This window comes from Panthera pardus, unplaced genomic scaffold, assembly GCF_024362965.1.
Source record: "Panthera pardus isolate Hobbes unplaced genomic scaffold, ASM2436296v1 HiC_scaffold_12, whole genome shotgun sequence".
Classification (NCBI taxonomy): Eukaryota; Metazoa; Chordata; class Mammalia; order Carnivora; family Felidae; genus Panthera; species Panthera pardus.
Genome location: NW_026526677.1, coordinates 19,691,567 through 19,710,414, shown reverse-complemented (window position 1 = coordinate 19,710,414; position 18,848 = coordinate 19,691,567). Strand labels below are relative to the sequence as shown.

Sequence of the window (18,848 nt, the reverse complement as noted above, 5' to 3'; positions counted from 1 at the left end):
TGGGATCGAGCCCTGCGTCCAGCTTTGTGCTGAGCATAGAGCCTGCTTGATTCTCTGTCTGTCCTTCCCTCTCTCTTCCTCTCTGCCCCCTCTCCTTTGTGTGTATGCTCTCAATCGCTCTAAAGTAAAAATAAATAAAACTTTTGTTTAATTAAAAATTTGAATTACAGAAGGAATGCATGGCATTCTAAAAAGTAAATGTCTAACATTATGGGGGTATTTAAAATAATAAAGTGAAGTCTTCCCATCTCTCCCCCATTCTCACTTCTCAAGGAAAATTGCCTTTAAATCATTTGGTGCATATCCCAGGACATGGTCTTTCTTTAATGTGTCTTGTGATCTGGCCCCTCCTTCTCTCTAGCTTATCTTTGTTCATTCTTCAGTGCCCCTCTTTCACCCCCAGAATACACACACATACACACTTGGCCATATTTAACTTTGGTCAGTGCCCTCAGATGTGCTCTGTTCTCACTTGCTTCTGGGGCTTTGCACACGTTCTTCCCCTGAAATGCTGAACTGTCCTAATCTGGCTAACTCAGTACTCTTCACAACTTAAACATCACTTGCACAGGGAAGCTTCTAATGCCCAAATTTAAATAAGCTGTTCTTTCTATTTGCTTTTATAGTGTCTGGTATTCCCTTATGAAGGAATTTACCATGCCATATTGTGTCCATTTACTAATGTAAATACCCTACTAGACTCCTACATGCCCCATGAAGGGAGAAGCCATACCCATTTTCTCTGCACCTCCTGCATCTCTCATGCTAAATCCCATAGGCTGCAATAGTATCTATTGAATGGATGACATAAGGAAGTATGAAAACTGGTTCCTGCCTCTCAGGAATTTACCACTGTCCGAATGAAGCCTCACACTGCTTACTAATGTGATAGTCATTTTGGAAGCTAACCTACAGGAGGCCTCAGACTCCTGGAAGATCTTTATTTATTTATTAACACTTATTCATATTTGAGAGACAGAGAGAGAGCATGAGCGGGGAAGGGGCAGAGAGAGGGAGACATAGAATCTGAAGCAGGCTCCAGGCTCTGAGTTGTCAGCACAGAGCCCGAGCCTGACACAGGGCTTGAACTCACAAACTGTGAGATCATGACCTGAGCCAAAGTCGGACGCTCAACCGACTGAGCCACCCAGGTGCCCCTCCTGGAAGATCTTTAAAGCTCCGAATAACCCATCAGTGAGTCAGCCATTGGGCCTTCAGATAAGGTGCTACATGCGCATGAGAAGAGCCTTACTCAGAGATCACTGTTGGCCTGTCTTCTGTGGTCAGGTTGTGTATGCAAAGGAAATCATCCTCTTTGTCACTGATGTTACATCTAAAAGGTCAGCTCTATTTTTCAGGCACTGAGAAGTATGGAGAAGTGACAAGAGACAAGGAAAAAAACAAGAAAAATCATCAGGAAGGGCAGAGGCAAGATGGATGAGAAATGGCAGCTGCATTGTTGAGGGGGGATTAGGGTCAGCTGTGGGGTTTGGCAGTTGTTGCAGTTTAGAAGCAGCTTGGGTGGAAATGGACAGAAGGGACTCTGACAGTGAGGAATAGGAGGGCTTGCCAGCAGGTCAGGTCAAAAATGAGAACAGCTTTGCACTCCAGTGTGTAGGGGGCATGTGTGAGCCCTACCTGCATCTCCATGAGACTCTGTGATGGCAAAAGCAAGGGGAATTCTGTAGGGTGGCTCTTTACAGCCAGGCACTTCATTTGTTTTTTTTTCTTTGTTTTTTTTTTTTTAATATAATTTATTGTCAAGTTGGTTTCCATACAACACCCAGTGCTCATCCCAAGAAGCGCCCTCCTCCCTGCCCATCACCCACTTTCCCCTCTACCCCACCCCCCATCTACCCTTAGTTCTCAGTCCTTAAGTGTCTCTTAGGGTTTGCCTCCCTCCCTCTCTGTATCTCAGTGTGGTTTTGATTTGTATTTCCATGATGAGGAGTGACGTTGAGCATCTTTTCATGTGCTTGTTGGCCATCTGGATATCTTCTTTAGAAAAGTGTCTATTCATGTCTTCTGCCCATTTCTTCACTGCATTATTTGTTTTTCAGGTGTGGAGTTTGGTGAGTTCTTTATAGATTTTAGATGCTAGCCCTTTATTTGATATGTCATTTGCAAATATCTTTTCCCATTCCAGTTGATTGTTTTGTTGATTGTTTCCTTTGCAGTGCAGAAGCTTTTTATCTTGATGAGGTCCCAATAGTTCATTTTTGCTGATAATTCCCTTGCCTTTGGAGATGTGTCAAGTAAGAAATTGCTGCAGCTGAGGTCAGAGAGGTTTTTTTCCTGCTTTCTCCTCTAGGGTTTTGATGGTTTCCTGGCTCACATTCAGGTCCTTCATCCATTTTGAGTTTATTTTTGTGTATGGTGTAAGAAAGTGGTCTGGTTTCATTCTTCTGCATGTTGTACAGCCAGGCACTTCTTGAAAATTGTGCTCATGGGCTCCCCCCCCCCTTTTTTTTAAGTTTATTTGTTTGAGAGAGACAGACACAGCGTGAGAGGGGAAGAGGCAGAGAGAGAGAGAGAGAGAGAGAGAGAGACAGACAGACAGACAGACAGAGACAGAGAATCCCAAGCAGGCTCCACGCTGCCAGCACAGAGCCCAGTGCGGGGCTCAAACTCACGAACTGTGAGATGACTTGAGCTGAAACCAAGAGTTGGAAAGCAAGAGTTGGACGCTTAACTGACTGAGCCACCCAGGTGTCCCTCTCTTCCCTCTCTTTGTATAGGTCTCTTCAAGCCACTCCAGTCAGTCCTTCATCCCCACGAGTCTTGTCAAAATATGCCAGAGCCTGCCTTATTGCCAAATTTGGTGCTCAGCTTGAAGTTGTCTCTCTCACCCTCTTAGCTCCCCAGCCAGCACTTGTCCTCTGACCTTATCGAACTGTTTTCCTCCATGGCTTCCAGGACATTCACTCCTGGCTTTCCCTCTAAATCCCTCACCATGACTTCTCATTCTCTTCTGCTGAATTCCTCTTTTCTTAATGAGTCTTAAACACTGATGTGCTCATCAGATGGTCTTATGCCCTGTCATGGCATAAAATATGACATCTATTCTGAGGATTCTCTTAAATCATATCTGCAGTCTCTCCCTCAACTCCAGACTCTTGTATCCAATTGCCCACTCAACATCTCCACTTAGCTGTCTTACAGACATCACAAATACATCATGTCCTAAACTGAACTCTTTATTTCCCACCCCACCACACTGGTTAACCAGATTGCTCAGGTCCAAAATCTTCCTCGACTCTTGTGTCGCATACCTAATCTATCAATAACCTGTCAACTTTACTTCCAAAATGTCTCTTGCATCCAGCCATGTCTTTCCACCTCTACTTCTACAGCCCTAGTCCAGTGGTCTTCATCTCCCTTTTAAACCTATGCACAGTAGCCTCCTGACCAGTGTCCTTGCTTCTACTTTTGCCCCATAGAGTCTATTCGCCACACTTTTTTTTTTTACGTGAAATTTATTGTCAAATTGGTTTCCATACAACACCCAATGCTCATCCCAACAGGTGCCCTCCTCAATGCCCATCACCCACTCCCCTCCCCCCCATCAACCCTCAGTTTATTCTCAGTATTTAAGAGTCTCTTATGATTTGCCTCCTCCCTCTCTGTAACTTTTTTTTCCCCCTTCTCCTCCCTCATGGTCTTCTGTTGAGTTTCTCAGGATCCGCATATGAGTGAAAACATATGGTATCTGTCTTTGTCTACCTGACTTATTTCGCTTAGCATAACACTCTCCAGTTCCATCCACAGTGCTGCAAATGACCAGATTTCATTCTTTCTCATTGCCAAGTAGTATTCCATTGTATATATAAACCACATCTTCTTTATCCATTTGTCAGTTGATGGACATTTAGGTTCTTTCCATAATTTGGCTATTGCTGAAAGTGCTGCTATAAACATTGGGGTACAAGTGCCCCTATGCATCAGCACTCCTATATCCCTTGGGTAAATTCCTAGTGGTGGTATTGCTGGGTCATAGGGTAGATCTATTTTTAATTTTTTGAGGAACCTCCACACTGTTTTCCAGAGCAGCTGCACCAGTTTGCATTCCTACCAGCAGTGCAAGAGGGTTCCTGTTTCTCCACATCCTCTCCAGCATCTATAGTCTCCTGATTTGTTCATTTTAGCCGCTCTGACTGGCGTGAGGTGGTATCTCAGTGTGGTTTTGATTTGTATTTCCCTGATGAGGAGTGACGTTGAGCGTCTTTTTATGTGCCTGTTGGCCATCTGGATGTCTTCTTTAGAAAAGTGTCTATTCATGTCTTCAGCCCATTTCTTCACTGGATTATTTGTTTTTTGGGTATTCTCTACACTTTTAAAGATCATAAGTGTGGTCGTGTCACTCTTGTAAGGGTTGTAGGGGGAAGAGATCCAAAGAGCATCAGAAAACCTTCAGTGGTTTCCCATCATACTTTTAAGAAAAAAATTTTGGACTTTTTACCATGGCCTATAAGGCAGGCCCCTGTAAGATCTGGGACCTGGCCCCTGGCCACCTCTCTACCCCAAATACCACTTTCCTTCTTGTGTTCTGTGATTCGGCCATACTGGCCTTTGGGGTGGGTCTTGAGAGAACCAACTTTGTTTGTTCTTGGTCCTTCTGTTGCTTGAAAAATTTCTGCAGACATTCTCATGGCTCTCTTTCAAGTCTCTGTTCACATGTCACCTATCTTCTGACCACACTATCTAAAACAGCATCTCCTTCCATCACTCTGTCTTCTTACTTTGCTTTAGTTTTCTTCATAGCACCTATTGCTCTATTGTAATGTATCACTGGTCTTCCTACAAGAACATTAACTTTTTCGTTGACCTTTGTTATATTCAGTGAGGTAACCCCCCTGCCTCAAATGGTCCCTGACACATCGTACACTCTCGGAAGTGTTGCATACGAGAGAGAAAGGGAGGGTACCTGCATGTGTGTGTGCAGGCAGTTGCTTACACTTGTAAAAGCTCTTGCATATTAGCACAGTGAAGGGCCACCATCGTTTTAGTAGTCTGGAGAAAGCACAGTGCATTTACTTTAAAGGGGCAAGCCAATTCATGCGTTCTCCCTGCTAACAATAAAAGCTCTAGATAAACCAAGACTTCTCTAAGAATGTCGTATCTCTGAACCAGAGTTGTAAAATGCTGTCTCAGATAACCTACATTCCGATTGGCTGTTTGGAAATACTCTCTCTTCAACATACCTTAAATGATATGCTCAAAGAACTTTGAGATTGTGACATTATTGAACTTAATTGATTACGATACAAATTTAGGTAAGTCCCTTAACGTTCAGACATTTAACATACACAAAAGAAACATTTGTTAAAAATCTATACCGTCATGACACTTTTAAATAAGCTACACATTTGCTTTCAAGGCCTACTACCAGGAATTCACACTAGCCAGATCAGATTGTGTCTCCCATATTTATTTAGTCAGCAGTAACTACTTCATGAGTCTAACTTTTGAAAAGAATTCATTTATGTATTTTTATTACTAACATCCCACCTCATTCTTCACTTACCCTCTGAGGCACTTAGTTATTTAAATTAAAATCAGGTGACCAGCAGGAGAACCCTCCTCACCTTGTGCCCTCATGATCTGCCCTTTCCTCTTTTAGTCTAATTGCTTGGTTGGGAGATGAGATGGATAGTTAATCTTTAGTAAAGCTTTAGAGAGTGGTACATGCCCAGAATGGTCAAATGGAGTCGGGAACGTTTTATTTGAGCAAATATTTGCTGAGAGCTTTTTGTGTGCCATTACATTTGACAGGCTTAGTTTGCTCCTTAAACACATATTGGAATCCTTTCTGTGTTAGGTATGTGGAATACAGCTGTGATTGAGATTGTCCCTGCCTTCACAAAGTTTGCATTTTATAGTCATACATGGAAGGGACTCTAATTTAGGATAATGTCAGCAGGTAGCGCTTATAGCAATAAAAATTTAATGTCAATTTCACTGAGCACTTTACCAAGTGTTTTCAATATTCATTTCTCATTTTATGGTCATATAGACCCAGTAAGATGTGGGTATTGATATCTCAATTAAATAAAGAAATTTAGGCCGAGTGTGGTTAAACTCCTTGCCCAAGGCCATGCAGGTAGGAAGTGGCTGTGTATAAATTCCAGCTTAGATCCCATTCTAAACTGTTCTCTGTACTGCTAAACATTACTACCAATATAAAGAAAAATATTTCTGTTGTTTTGTATATAAAACATCAGTATTTTCTCTATTTTTAAATTGAATTTGATTTTTTTTAAGTGGGTTCCATGCCCAACGTGGGAGCTGAACTCAGGACCCTGAGATCAAGAGTCAGATACTCTACTGACTGAGCCACCCAGGCCTCCTATAATTGAATTTGAAAGTATAAAATACGTGATCATTGTTCAAAAAAATATTTTCAAGCTACTTAGTAGGACATAAAATGAAAAGTGAAAGTTTCATAACCACTCATAGTTCTTCCTGGAAGTAATCACAGAATTATTTGTGTATTCTTCCAAAAAGTTCCCATGCATTTGCAAACCCTCATGTGGATTTTTAAAAAACACAACTGGAAACATTTTGTCTCACCACTACTTTTTATTAATAGAGTTAGACATCTGTCAGAAATGAAAAGCTACTCTCTTTGCCCTTAAAATTGCATAGTATTTGATTGTGTGGCTATTCTGTAATTTATTTAACCAGTTCCCTAATGACAGGCATTTAGATGGTTTCCGGGTTTTTACTGCCGTGAGTGTGTGTGCCCATTCATGTGTCTTCACATGCTCCTGTGAGCATATTGAGTAGATCTGTAAGAATTCTTTGAAGTGGAATTTACCTGTTTGAAGAATGCATATTTAATTTTCTTATTGCCGAGTCGTCCTTTTAAAGGATTGCATCAGGAGTGTTTAAAATGCCCAACAGTGTTTGGGATATAAGTCAAATCTTTGTTTATATAATCCGCTTCTAGTCAGACAGCCCTTATCCCATCCATTGCCCTTAGCGAAACAGTGTTACGGCTGTCAGTGGAAGTATGAACAAAAAGGAACTTTCAGTTTGGTTTGGTTATCTTCATAGAAAAATTAAACCTTTGTCATTAATGCTTACTTCACACTTGTTGGGATTGCAGTAAAAGAAATTAGTCAAACTGACCCCCCCCCCCACAGTTAATACTACCACTGTTCGATGAGTAATAAAGTTGAACTTTATTCAATGGTGTTGTACAGCAGTGATTTCTTGCGTGAAATAGCGAAGTTATTTCCTGGCTGTTGAGTTGCCGTCACCTGAGTAATGATAAAAATTAAGGTTCAATTTCTGGCACTCATTTCCGTGCCCCTTTTCCAATATTTGATTAACAAACCTCAATAACAAAATCCTATAAACTGAGCGACTTAAGCACTGAAGTTTTTCTCACAGTTTTGGAGGCCAGAAGTCTAAGGTCAGAGTGCCAGAGTGATCAGGTTCTGGTGAGAGCTCTGTTTCTGGCTTGCAGACCCGCTGCATTCTTGCTGTGTCCTCAGGTGGCAGAGAGAAAGAGAAAGCAAGCTTTCAGTGTCTCCTCTTATAAGGGCACCAATCCCGTCATAAGGCCCCAACCTCATGACCTCATCTAAACCAAATTACCCTCCAAAGGCCTACTCTCCAATTACCATGACATTGGAGGTTACAGCTTCAACGTAAAATTTTTGGGGAGACACAGTTCAGTCTGTAGCACCCAACTAAGATTTTTTATGCTTACATAAATTGTATTTATCACCTTTAAGCCTGGCATTGTGTCTGGAACTTAGCGGGTGCTTATATTCGTTTTCTGTTTGCTGCTGTAAAAAATTACCACAGTTTATGTCTTAAAACAACAGAGATTTATCATCTTACAATTGTGTAGGTTAGCAGTTCAACCCATGTTAGCAGTTCAAACCCCATGTTTAGCTGGGGCTAAAATCAAGGGGACAGTAATGCTGCACATCTTCCTGGAGATATTAGGAGAGAGTCCATTTCCTTACCTCTTTCTAGTTTCCAGAGGCCACCCACATTCCTTGCTTCTTGGCCCCCTTTCATTGTATCACAAAGCTAGCAACATTGCATTTCTCTGACCTTTCTTAGCAGCGTCTCTCTCTTTGACCTCCCTATTCCACTTTTAAGGACACTTGTGATTACATTAGGCCCACCTGGATAATCCAGGTTATATTCTGTCTTAATTAAAGTAATCTGAATAGCAACCTTAACTCCATCAGCTACTTTAATTTCCCTTTGCCACATAACCTAACTAGTCACAGGTTCTGGGGATTAGGACATGAACATCTTTGGGGGCCATTATTCCATGCTCAATAAATACTAGCTGCTGGAATGAGAGTCACTTCTGAGTTACATATAAAATAGCTCTAATTGCACAGCGACATTGTTCTGTATATGTTTTCAAGAATATCATGAATATGCAAATGAGAAATATCCGTGACTCTCGTGTCCCGATCCAGCATTTCATTTTCTTTCCTTGTAAAGTTGTAAATTGTCTACTTTATTCATTATGTTATTTGTATATTTCCTGGTGATACAAATCAGAACGTGTAGCCTGGTAGCACGCGTGTATAAGAAGTTGTTCATTTGTTGTTTATGTTGAAAATGGTTATTAACTTGCTTATTTATCACTTTGGAAAATGGTGCTTGTTTGATATGATTGCTCTCATAAAATTGGCTGCAACACTGCACATGGTCAAATCTAGACTATAGCTATATAATATACTTCAGATACCTAGATTGTTTTCTGTGTGTTTAAGCATTTACAACTTTGTCTTCCAAGAACTGTGAACATGGGAATGTAAATCTAATTGAGAGTAAAACTTTAGGAAATAGAGATACGAAGCCACAAAAATTCATGTGATGGTCAAGATTCAGTATTTTTGTTTATTTAAAGTTTATATTTAGCTTCAGTAGTTTATATTTAGTTTCAATAACCTGATATCCTACAAAATTGAAGTCCATGTTTTAAAACATTAAAATACCATATTGTACAAGTACACTAATGGCAAAAAAAAAAAAAAGTCTTTAACAAAAATATTTCCGGATCCTGACAGTTCATAATAATAGTGTTTTATTGATCTGAAACAATTAAATGTTTCCAGTGAAAGATCTGCTTCTCTATTAAAGTTTTGAAAATTATTATTGTCAGGAGCCCATGAAAGTCCCTTTCCAGAGCTGAGGCTGGACTGGTATTTTGTTTGTGAATTTGCACTTCTCTCGACCTGGAGGAAAGTCCAGGTCCGTGATGGTCAGACTTGAATCCTAAAGAAAGAATTACATGCAAAGTCAGGCAACAGACTTCTGCCTCCCTCATTCCATCCCTATCCACTCATCTTGCTTGCCCCTGTATTCACCTGCCAGGGGTCACAAAGGTGAGGGTTCTTTGGTCAGTCATTTGAAAATGATAGTGAATTAGATTTGAGATAAGGATAAAAATCTGAGGAGACTAAGGTAACAAACAAAAAAATACAAAAGATGTTACCTTTTAGAAGTGTTTTGACTGGCCCCACATCTGGGAGAGGAACTTTTTTCTCTATGAATATATAAGGAAGAGTGACAGGGTTGTTCCTCAGACCTAAGTTGTCATCACAACTCATTTTTTGTTTAAAAATACACATCACATAACATTCTGAGGTTTCATTTTAACAAGACCTGTAGGTAGTACTTAAAAAGAGAGATATATTTTATAAACATAAGTAATATATGTTTGCTGTAGAAAAAGTCAGAAAACACAACCAAGAAGATAATCATGTTGAGTCTCACCAACTGGAAACCACCATTCATGAAATTGTGATGTAAAGTGTCAGTGGGTTTAAAGGGAGGCAATGAGGAAGATTTTTGTAAGCACGCAAAAGAAGAAACACATGTGGCCAACAAAGAGATTAAAATGTGTTCACTCTTTTCCCTTTGTTGTTAAGAGTGTGGAAAAACTCAGTGACTGTTGGTAGGAATTTAAGTTGATTCAGCTATTCTGGAAAAAAGCCAGCAAAAAATATAAATTTAAAAGTGTAGTCCCTTTAACCTAGCAATTCTTTGTTAGGAAAAAAATAAGTAAGCAGCAATAAAAAAAATTTAAGTGTAAGGATATTCATCTCAATACCATTAAAAAGGGAGAAGAACTAAAAGCCCAAATTTTAATTAGCAGTAATCTGGATAAATAACTTTAATGTAATATTACCCACTAAATATGATGACATAGATATGTAATTCCTGAGAAAACAAGCTGATAAAATTTAGGAAACAGTGGGGAAGGGAAGGATGCAGTATAGTAAATATGATCCCGTTTTTGTGAAAATGTTTTATCTACATAGCAGTGTGTGTGTATACATATGCAGAGAAGTTATTCTGACATAATTAACTAGGTCTGACAGCAGACTTTTCAAGTAATTTTAATTTTTTTTAATATTGTCCATAATGTGTTTGTTTTTATTGAAAACTATATATTTAGCTTATGATCAAAGAAAAATTTCTTTTCCAGTTGAACTTTGTTAGAATTAAGTGGCATAAGGACAGGGAGAGCTAATTTTGCCTGTGACACAGTGAACAACTTAACTGCTCAGAAATAAATAGCCACTGCTAATTGGAACCTTGGTTTAATTTGACAAATTGACAGCTTAAAAAATGCTCTCAGCTGCAGCTTTGGAAAGAGTCCCTACCTAGAGCAAGTACAAATTTATACCGGCAAATTGAAAGAATGATCATTTCATTCATTTGAATATTAATTCCTTCGGGGGCACCTGAGACTGATAAAAATGTGACACTTTCACGATAGTGTTAAATCTTTTATGGGGGTAGGATATGAAGAACGTATGGAACTTTAAAAGTCATCAGGCTTGGTCCCCTCAGCTTATAGATGAGGAAATGGAAGCCCATGCAGAGAAGGTGATTTGCTTAAGGTTGCACAGCTAGTCATAGACCTGTGAAGGACTTACTTTTCACAATCCCTGGAAGCCTAGACCTGTGAAGGACTTACTTTTCACGATCCCTTGAGGCCTAGCCACTTTACCTCCTGTACAGGTAGTCATCAATGAATGATAGTCTTGGTGGAGATGGATATTCTACCAAATGTGACGTCAGACAACTTCATCAAACAACCAGCAGCATATTAAGTGCTTGACATGTTCCTGAAAGCATATGAACTACTGGAGGTAGAACAAGGAATACAAAAAAATTTTTTCTGGAGAGACAGACATACAATAATTAAACAAAGTAATAAGCACTATTAAAGGAGTGTGTAAAAAGTACTATGGGAGCTCAAGAGAGAAATGGCTTCACAAAAGAAATGTCATTTGAGCCCAGTCATAAGGCCTTCAGTCATTTGGCCTTAAGCATCAGGATAGAAGTTCGTTCCAAGTAGGAGAATTAGCATGTGCAAAGGGACAGAAGATCTGAAAAGAGCCACTAGGGTAAGAAGAGGCCCTAGGCAGAGGGTTTAGAAGAAATTTTGGCAGATGTTTGGAAATAACATCAAGACTTCTGTAGAAAATTTTTATTGGAATATTTGGACAGATTCTAAGTGCTGCAGATACAGTTTGATCCAGGGCTGATAAAACAGTATAACCACAATAGGTTGCTCTCTGTCTTCATTTCTCTGCTTCCTTAACCCCATTCTCAGGCTCCCTGTGAATACAAGACGGCTGGTCCCCGTAGCTCAAACAAAAAGTTCTGGATTAGAGTCTCTTTAGTACCAGCTGACCACTTGGTTAATGTCCCTTCTCAAAGATTACCATGACCAAGGGAAAGGGATCTACTGATCAGGACTTCCCACGTAGGGAAGGATGCTTCCAGCTAAGCAGGGCAGGTGCTTTTGCCACAAGAAGGGGATTCCAGATACTAGATAGCAAACATTGTAAATACCCACAAAATGGGATCACTTCAGGTAGCGGTAAAATCTTCATTGCTTTGAAGATCTTTATGTTTTCCATCATATTGTCTCAATAAATAATCTAAAATTTTGAATAAAAAATTTAAAATATTCCATCCCTAGTTTCTAATTAAGGGGAAATTTTTTAATTTTAGTATATGTGCTGCCGAAGCAAGCACAAAGGGAAATTTTTTTAAATGGGTATAGCATGGAGCATCTGGGTGCCTCAGTTGGTTAAGTGTCCAACTTTGGCTCAGGTCATGATCTCACAGTTCATGGGTTCGAGCCCCATGTCGGGCTCTGTGCTGACAGCTCAGAGCCTGGAGCCTGCTTCGGATTCTGTGTCTCTGTCTCTGCCCCTTCCCCAGTCACGCCTCTGTTTCTCTCTTTCTCTCTCAAAAATAAACATTAAAAAATATATTAAAAAGATAAAAGTGGATATGGCATAATAAAAGATTTCAGTATGGGCACCCGGGTGGCTCAGTCGGTTAAGTGTCTGACTTCGGCTAAGGCCATGATCTCTCAGTTCATGAGTTCCAGCCCTGTGTCGGGCTTTGTGCTGACAGCTCAGAGCCTGGAGCCTGTTTCGGATTCTGTGTTTCCCTCTGTCACTGCCCCTCCCCCAGTCTCACTCTGTGTCTTTCTCTCTCTCTCTTAAAAATAAAGATTAAAAAAAATTAAAAAAAAAGATTTCAGTAATGCTGCTCGCATGTACTCATTTGAATACCATTAAAAATAATAAGTAAGAATGTTTAGCATATGTGAAGAATAAGTTGCATATGAGGGCTGGAATTAATATTATAATATAGAAGTATTCAATTTCCTGTCATAAAGGACCAGTGGAAAGTGATTGCCTCTCTCTTGCTTTTGTAGAACTCAAAGATGTTTATACCCTTCAAATGGTTATTTTAAGTTTAAAATAGGCACCTTTTATAGATTTGGCAGTGAAGTAATTATCCTTATATTGTGACATTTCCCTCCGTGACCCTGTGAATTTACTGAGGTAGGGTTCCAGATTAGAGAGGTAGTTATTAACAATATCTCGGTTAGAGAGACCAGCAGCAAATGAAATATATGAAAATGAACTTGATATGAGTCAGATATTTACTGCTGTTCTATATAATTGGACACATGTACTTATATAATATAATGTATTCAAAGGAAAATAAAATTGAATTGAGAACTCTTAGAGAATCAATCATTCTGTATAATAGAAGTCCGTTTAGCTAATTTCCAAATATTTGGTCAGTTTTTCCTTGCAGTATAAACTTTGCTGTAAAATATATTTCATACTTTTTTAACCATCTTAAGTAGAACAAATTTGAAAATAATTCCCTTTTCTTTATGATTCAAGTCATTACAAGCATCATTTATTATGCTGTGAAGTAATGGAATTTTGTAGGGTTGCTTGTCCCTTGTGAAAAAGCCACAAGGTGCTTTGAGATCTTACATAGGAGTCATGTCCTTTTTAACCTACCTCTCTAATTCCTGTCACCTTTTGCTCCTGGGCTGATAGCAGCCTCTTCTAAATGCTAAAGATTTTGAAGGCATTCACATTGTGAGTAAAATTGGAGTACATAGTTTTCCCATATTGCCATGGTGGGCCTGGTTTACGGAGGCTTAAGAAACGTTTATTGGCTGAGTGGATGTTGTACCTTTACAAACATACTCTCTTTCGTAACCTGAGGAGGAGAAGCGTTTGAAAGGAGAGAAATTCAAGCTGGTTAGCATTTGTCAAAGATATTATAAAGTCTTAAATTTTAAGAACTTGAAGTTACCTCAATGAAAATATACGCCAGGCTATAAATCTGCAACCAACCCTTATCTGGCAAAGAGCCATGCCATTTGCTGCCGTGTCAAGAGGGGAAGCACAGCTGTCATGCACTCCCTTCCTTCTGTGATAATTTTATCTTTGTGTCTCCTCTAGCTGTTGTATCTGTGTTGAACTTAATGAAACTTCAGGAAATGAAAAGTACTTCCTTACAAAGGAATGTTGGCCAAACCCTTGCTATGCAAATATGATAAAGCCCTGATTAGCTAGTATCTTTTTAATCTGAAACTAAGATTGTGCTTTCAGTCTTTCTTCAGTGTAAGTCTTCATTCTTTTGTTCCTCATGCAGTTCTCCAGGTGACCAGAACGTTTAGGTATTTTGGAATGGGAACATCTTACTCCCGCATTCCTTCCCCTTGCCCCGTTTTTGGTTTTGTTTTTTTGTCTTTTTCTAAAAACCTCGTTTAAAAATACCTATACAGTCATGTACTAAATAGCTACCTCTTGAAGTCTGGATGAAGTAGCAAAGTAAGCAGATTTTCTCTGGCCTCCTTATGTAAAGCTCTTTTGCACTCTGACCACTGGCTATAGCTTTTACATTTTCTTCTGTACAAATTTTGGTGTGCTATAATGTATCACAAATAATATATCACAATGTCATAAAAAAAGGTTGGTGGGCCTTGGAGTTAAATCAGTCCATATTCAATCCATTATAGTAGCTTTCCCTGCCCGATATGCATTTGACTGTTGGGAATATGTTCAAATACTCTTAAAGAGAAGCAAAATTTTCTATGTCTTATTGAGATAAACCTAACATTTTGCTTGCAGGCTTTTGTTAGCTTTGATTGATAGAGGAGATTTACATCTCAGGTGGTCAAGTACTATAGGCCTTGCTATTATATTTTTAGTGCCTTTTAAGTACAGAGTGCAGTTTTAATATAAATTCCAATATAGTGGAAAGGCCAGGGGAAGCAGTGAATGAATCTCATCTTAAAAGCAAGACCATAGGCAATGATTATCCATAATGATACAATAATAATTATACATCCAGATAATTACAAGGGAAGTTATTCTGGACTAGCATCTCTTTTTCCTCCGGCATTTCTGAAATGATAGAATGAGCAAGGGCAGATGAGTTTTATCTGTAGTCACTTAACATTGTCCAATTTAATGCATATTATTAAAGCAAGCATCCAACTTTATTTCATGTTGTATTTTTTTTTAATTTTTTAAAATTTACTTATTTATTTTGAGAGAGCAGAGAGATCACTAGCAGGGGAAGGGCAGAGAGAAAGAGAGAGGTTGAGAATCCCAAGCAGGCTCTGCAGGATCAGCGCAGAGCCCAATATGGGGCTTGAACCCACGAAACGGTGAGATCATGACCTGAGCCGAAATCAAGAGTCAGACCCTTAAGCAACTGAGCCACCCAGGCACCCCTATTTCATGTTGTTCTTATTTCTTCTTTTAAAATATTTTTTAGATTGTTTGTTTGTTTGTTTGTTTGTTTGTTTTGAGAGAGAGAGAGAGAGTTGGGTAGAGGCAGAAAGGGAGAGAGAGAAAATCCCAAGCAGGCTCCATGCTGTCCACTGTTGGTGTAGAAGCCGATGTGCGGCTCGATCTCATGAGCTGTTAGATCATGAGCTGAGCTGAGATCAAGAGTTGGACACTTAACCAACTGAGCCACCCAGGCACCCCTAAAATCTTTTTTAATAGGCCGTTGTATTCACCAATATCTATGTAAGTCTACCTTCTGCACTTAAAAAGCTAGCTCTAAATTCGATTAGTTGAGCTGATACCAGTTTCTTCAAGATTACAAAAAGATAGTTTTTTCTCAAAGTGGAACTTCCTGAAGAGCTTGTATATAATTTGATAACTCCAGTCTAGCACCATGTGATAGCAGGAACTTTATCTTATCCCTTAGGCACCAAGAACACTGTCAGGTTTTTCTGGAATTCAAAAACCGTGTGTGTGTGTGTGTGTGTGTGTGTGTGTGTGTGTGTGTGTGGTTTTTTCTTTATTATAAATGTAATATGTGTACATGATAAACAGTTTTAAAATGTACAAATATAAATAAAGAGAGTGTGCCTCTCTTCTTAATCCCACTTCCCAAAAGAAACCACTGTAAACTTACTTGGTTTTGTGCATGTAGAAACATGTATACATTTATAAAAATATATGCATGTAATTTCTTAAAAATATCATAGTATACATATTCTTTATTTTTAGTTAATTATACATTGTGAACATCCTCCCATGACAGTATGTCTAGTCTTTTTGTATCCCATTTTAGACTGTGGATTTCCCCATTCTCTTATTGGTGGGTTTAGGTTGTGTCTAATTTTTTTGGCAGCTTAAAGTGTTGTAGTGAGCTTCGTTGTGTGTGTGTGTGTGTGTGTGTGTGTGTGTGTATATATATATATTTTTTATCCTTGTGTATATTTTTGCCTATTTGCTTAATAACGTCTGTAGGATAGTTTTCCTAGAGTTAATATTGCCAAATCAAAAGATAGGCACTTTTAACATTTTGATACATGTTGTCAAATGACCCTCCATTCAACCAAAACAAATTTATAAGCCTCCTTTTAGCATAGGAGGGCTCATTTTTCCTACATCTTCAACCACATGGTCACTTGTTTATGATCCAGAGAACATGAGCTGTAAATAAGAGATCTCAAGATTATTTTATATTAACTTTGATTTATGGATTCTACAAATAGCCTTCAAAAATAGGTGCTTTTAGTGTTTTCCTTTTATCACTCCAAACCTGTTCAGATATGGAATATTCTGTCAAGACAAGACAATTCCTTTTTTATTGTTACACGCATGAATTATCTTTTAAGCAATTTACTTTATCACTCATTGCCAAATACTTCTCTTCTCGCGTATTTCTCCTATGACTGACCAAGTTAGAATACTCACTTCAAAAGCTTAGTCTTTCAAGTTGGAATTCAAGGGACAGCTATTGAACATGATATTCTCTTTGCTGAAATTTATGTGCAATCACTTTTGAAATAGTCCTTGGGTTTTAGTAAGCACCTAACACTGATTATAGTGGTAGTTGAACAGTAATTTAAAGCATATTAAAGGGAACTTTATATGAATCCAAACAAATGTTAATGAAATCTGAGCTTTATTTATCACTTACTTGCTTGCAGGTGGATTCGCCGATGAACTTGAAGCATCCCCATGACTTAGTCATATTAATGAGACAAGAAACAACCGTTAACTACCTCAAAGAATTGGAGGTGAGGCAATGGGCATGTGATATGCAGCTGAAACTTGTTGTATTTCATGGGGAGCTATTGTATTCAAAGAAAAATGAGAACGAATTATTTCTTAAGCTCAATTCTTCTCAGTTTTATAGGAATATATTACTTTCATTTTTAACTTTTTTTTGAACATTTTATTTAGTTTTGAGAGACAGAGACAGACCATGAGCTGGGGAGGGGCAGAGAAAGAGACAGAATTCGAAGCAGTCTCCAGGCTCTGAGCTGTCAGCACCTAGCCTGATGTGGGGCTCAAGCCCACAAACCATGAGATCATGACCTGAGCCGAAGTCCAGTCTGATGCTTAACTGCCTGAGCCACCTTGGCACCCTGAATATATTACCTTTAAATCCTGATTTTAAAAATAACATCTAATTAGAGGACATTTGAGCAATAGTAAGAGAAACAGACTAACTTGGGTTTTGCTTGATTCTTGACTCCTATCCTTGTTCAGGGTTTCCATGTATAAGTTTTTCCATCAAGTATGAAAAGGAACAGTCTCTATACATACGCTTAGAAGGAAAGTTTGGGTAAAATACAAAAAGGAAGAATGGTTTCAATACTGTATAAAAATGTAATTTTTATTAGTTTCCAAGTAGGGAAAACTAAGGTCTTGTTATTATGTGTTCTTACGATGAGATGAAAGCGTTAATCACTTTGCACCTTGAAAAGTTGAAACCTATTGGTGCTAATAAAATCTGACCTTTTTGTTTCTATCATTTGATTTCCATAAACTGATTTTGCTTAATAACACACAATATTAATTATTTGAAAAACTGGGAGTAAGACAGTAGGTATATTTATACAGCTTCATGCTTGGAAGCTTTATGTGTTTTTTTTTTAAAACACAGTGTTCAAAAAGTGCATCGGTGCAGAAAATAGTTTTTATTTTCAAATGCATATACACATTGTATATGTTTATTTCCATTCTTTTTTTTAAGAGGCAGTATGATATAAAGAGAAGGAGACTTAAATTAGAGTATGTGAAGGGGAAAAATGCCATTCATCATGTCAATGAAAACGAAAATGAAAAATGTTGACTCCATCAGTTTTTGATTAAGGTACAGGCTGGAGATAAAAATTTGTTATTCACTGAAATGTAGACTTAAAGCCATGACACTAAACAATATCATTTTTCTACAAAGTAGTGACAACTAAATGAACTTCTTAAGGTGCCAGAAGACAGTGGAGGAATAACCTCAAAGTGCTAAGGGGAAAACCAGTCAAACTAGAATTTTATGTTCTTTTAAACCATCATTCAAGAGTGAGGGTAAAGCAAAGATGTTTTCTGACATACAGAGTTTATTTACCAGACTCTCACTTTAAAGAAAATTAAAGATGTACTTCCGCACAAAGAAAAGTACACCCAGTAGACACGCGTAGGATATACAATGATGAGTAAAAATACTAATGAAGAAGTTGCTAACCTTATTTAATTATTTTTTTGTGCTTTGAAAGGTAAAACTAGATTAAATTAATATGTAGTTGTGTTGAGGTATGTTCAGTGATTAGTTAAGGCTTGTTAGACTCTTCTGTCCTGTTTATGAGAAGGTGAAAGTAACAAAATCCTGTTGGAAAACTTATGGGCATACATACGAAAAATTTAAGAGTCTTGCTACCTTTCAAGTAGTCTTGCCAAAAGAAATAGGAATTCAGTCAAACCACTGTAATTTCCAGTGTCATTTGTTTTCAGTGACATTTCCTTTGCCATTCTATATTTTTTATGTATTTAAAAGATCATTCTGAGAAGGGAGTCTGCAGATTTCATCAGACTGCCAAAGAAGTCTATGACACAAAAAAGTTAAGAACCCCTGGATCCTGCTGTCAATGTTTAGGAAATGTACAAGACAAAGAAAGGGACACGTGAAATGAACCTAGGAGATGCAGTCAACAAAATCGTATAGAGTGGCAAGCTTTGCAGGACAAATGACCCAACTTTTTAAACAAATTATAA

At 38.4% G+C, this 18,848-nt stretch overlaps 1 protein-coding gene across 4 annotated transcripts in view; it reads left to right on the top strand.

Moving 5' to 3' along the window:
- Positions 1-18,848, top strand: part of TTC17 (tetratricopeptide repeat domain 17) — a 125,075-nt gene that overhangs the window by 6,272 nt on the left and 99,955 nt on the right. For 2 of the 4 annotated variants that reach the window (XM_019470159.2, XM_019470158.2), the window contains exon 2: positions 16,784-16,873. The exons of the other annotated variants lie outside the window; for them this stretch is intronic. In XM_019470159.2, the coding sequence (XP_019325704.1) occupies positions 16,784-16,873 (90 nt within the window). The remainder of the gene's footprint in view (positions 1-16,783; positions 16,874-18,848) is intronic. 4 annotated transcript variants of the gene reach the window in all.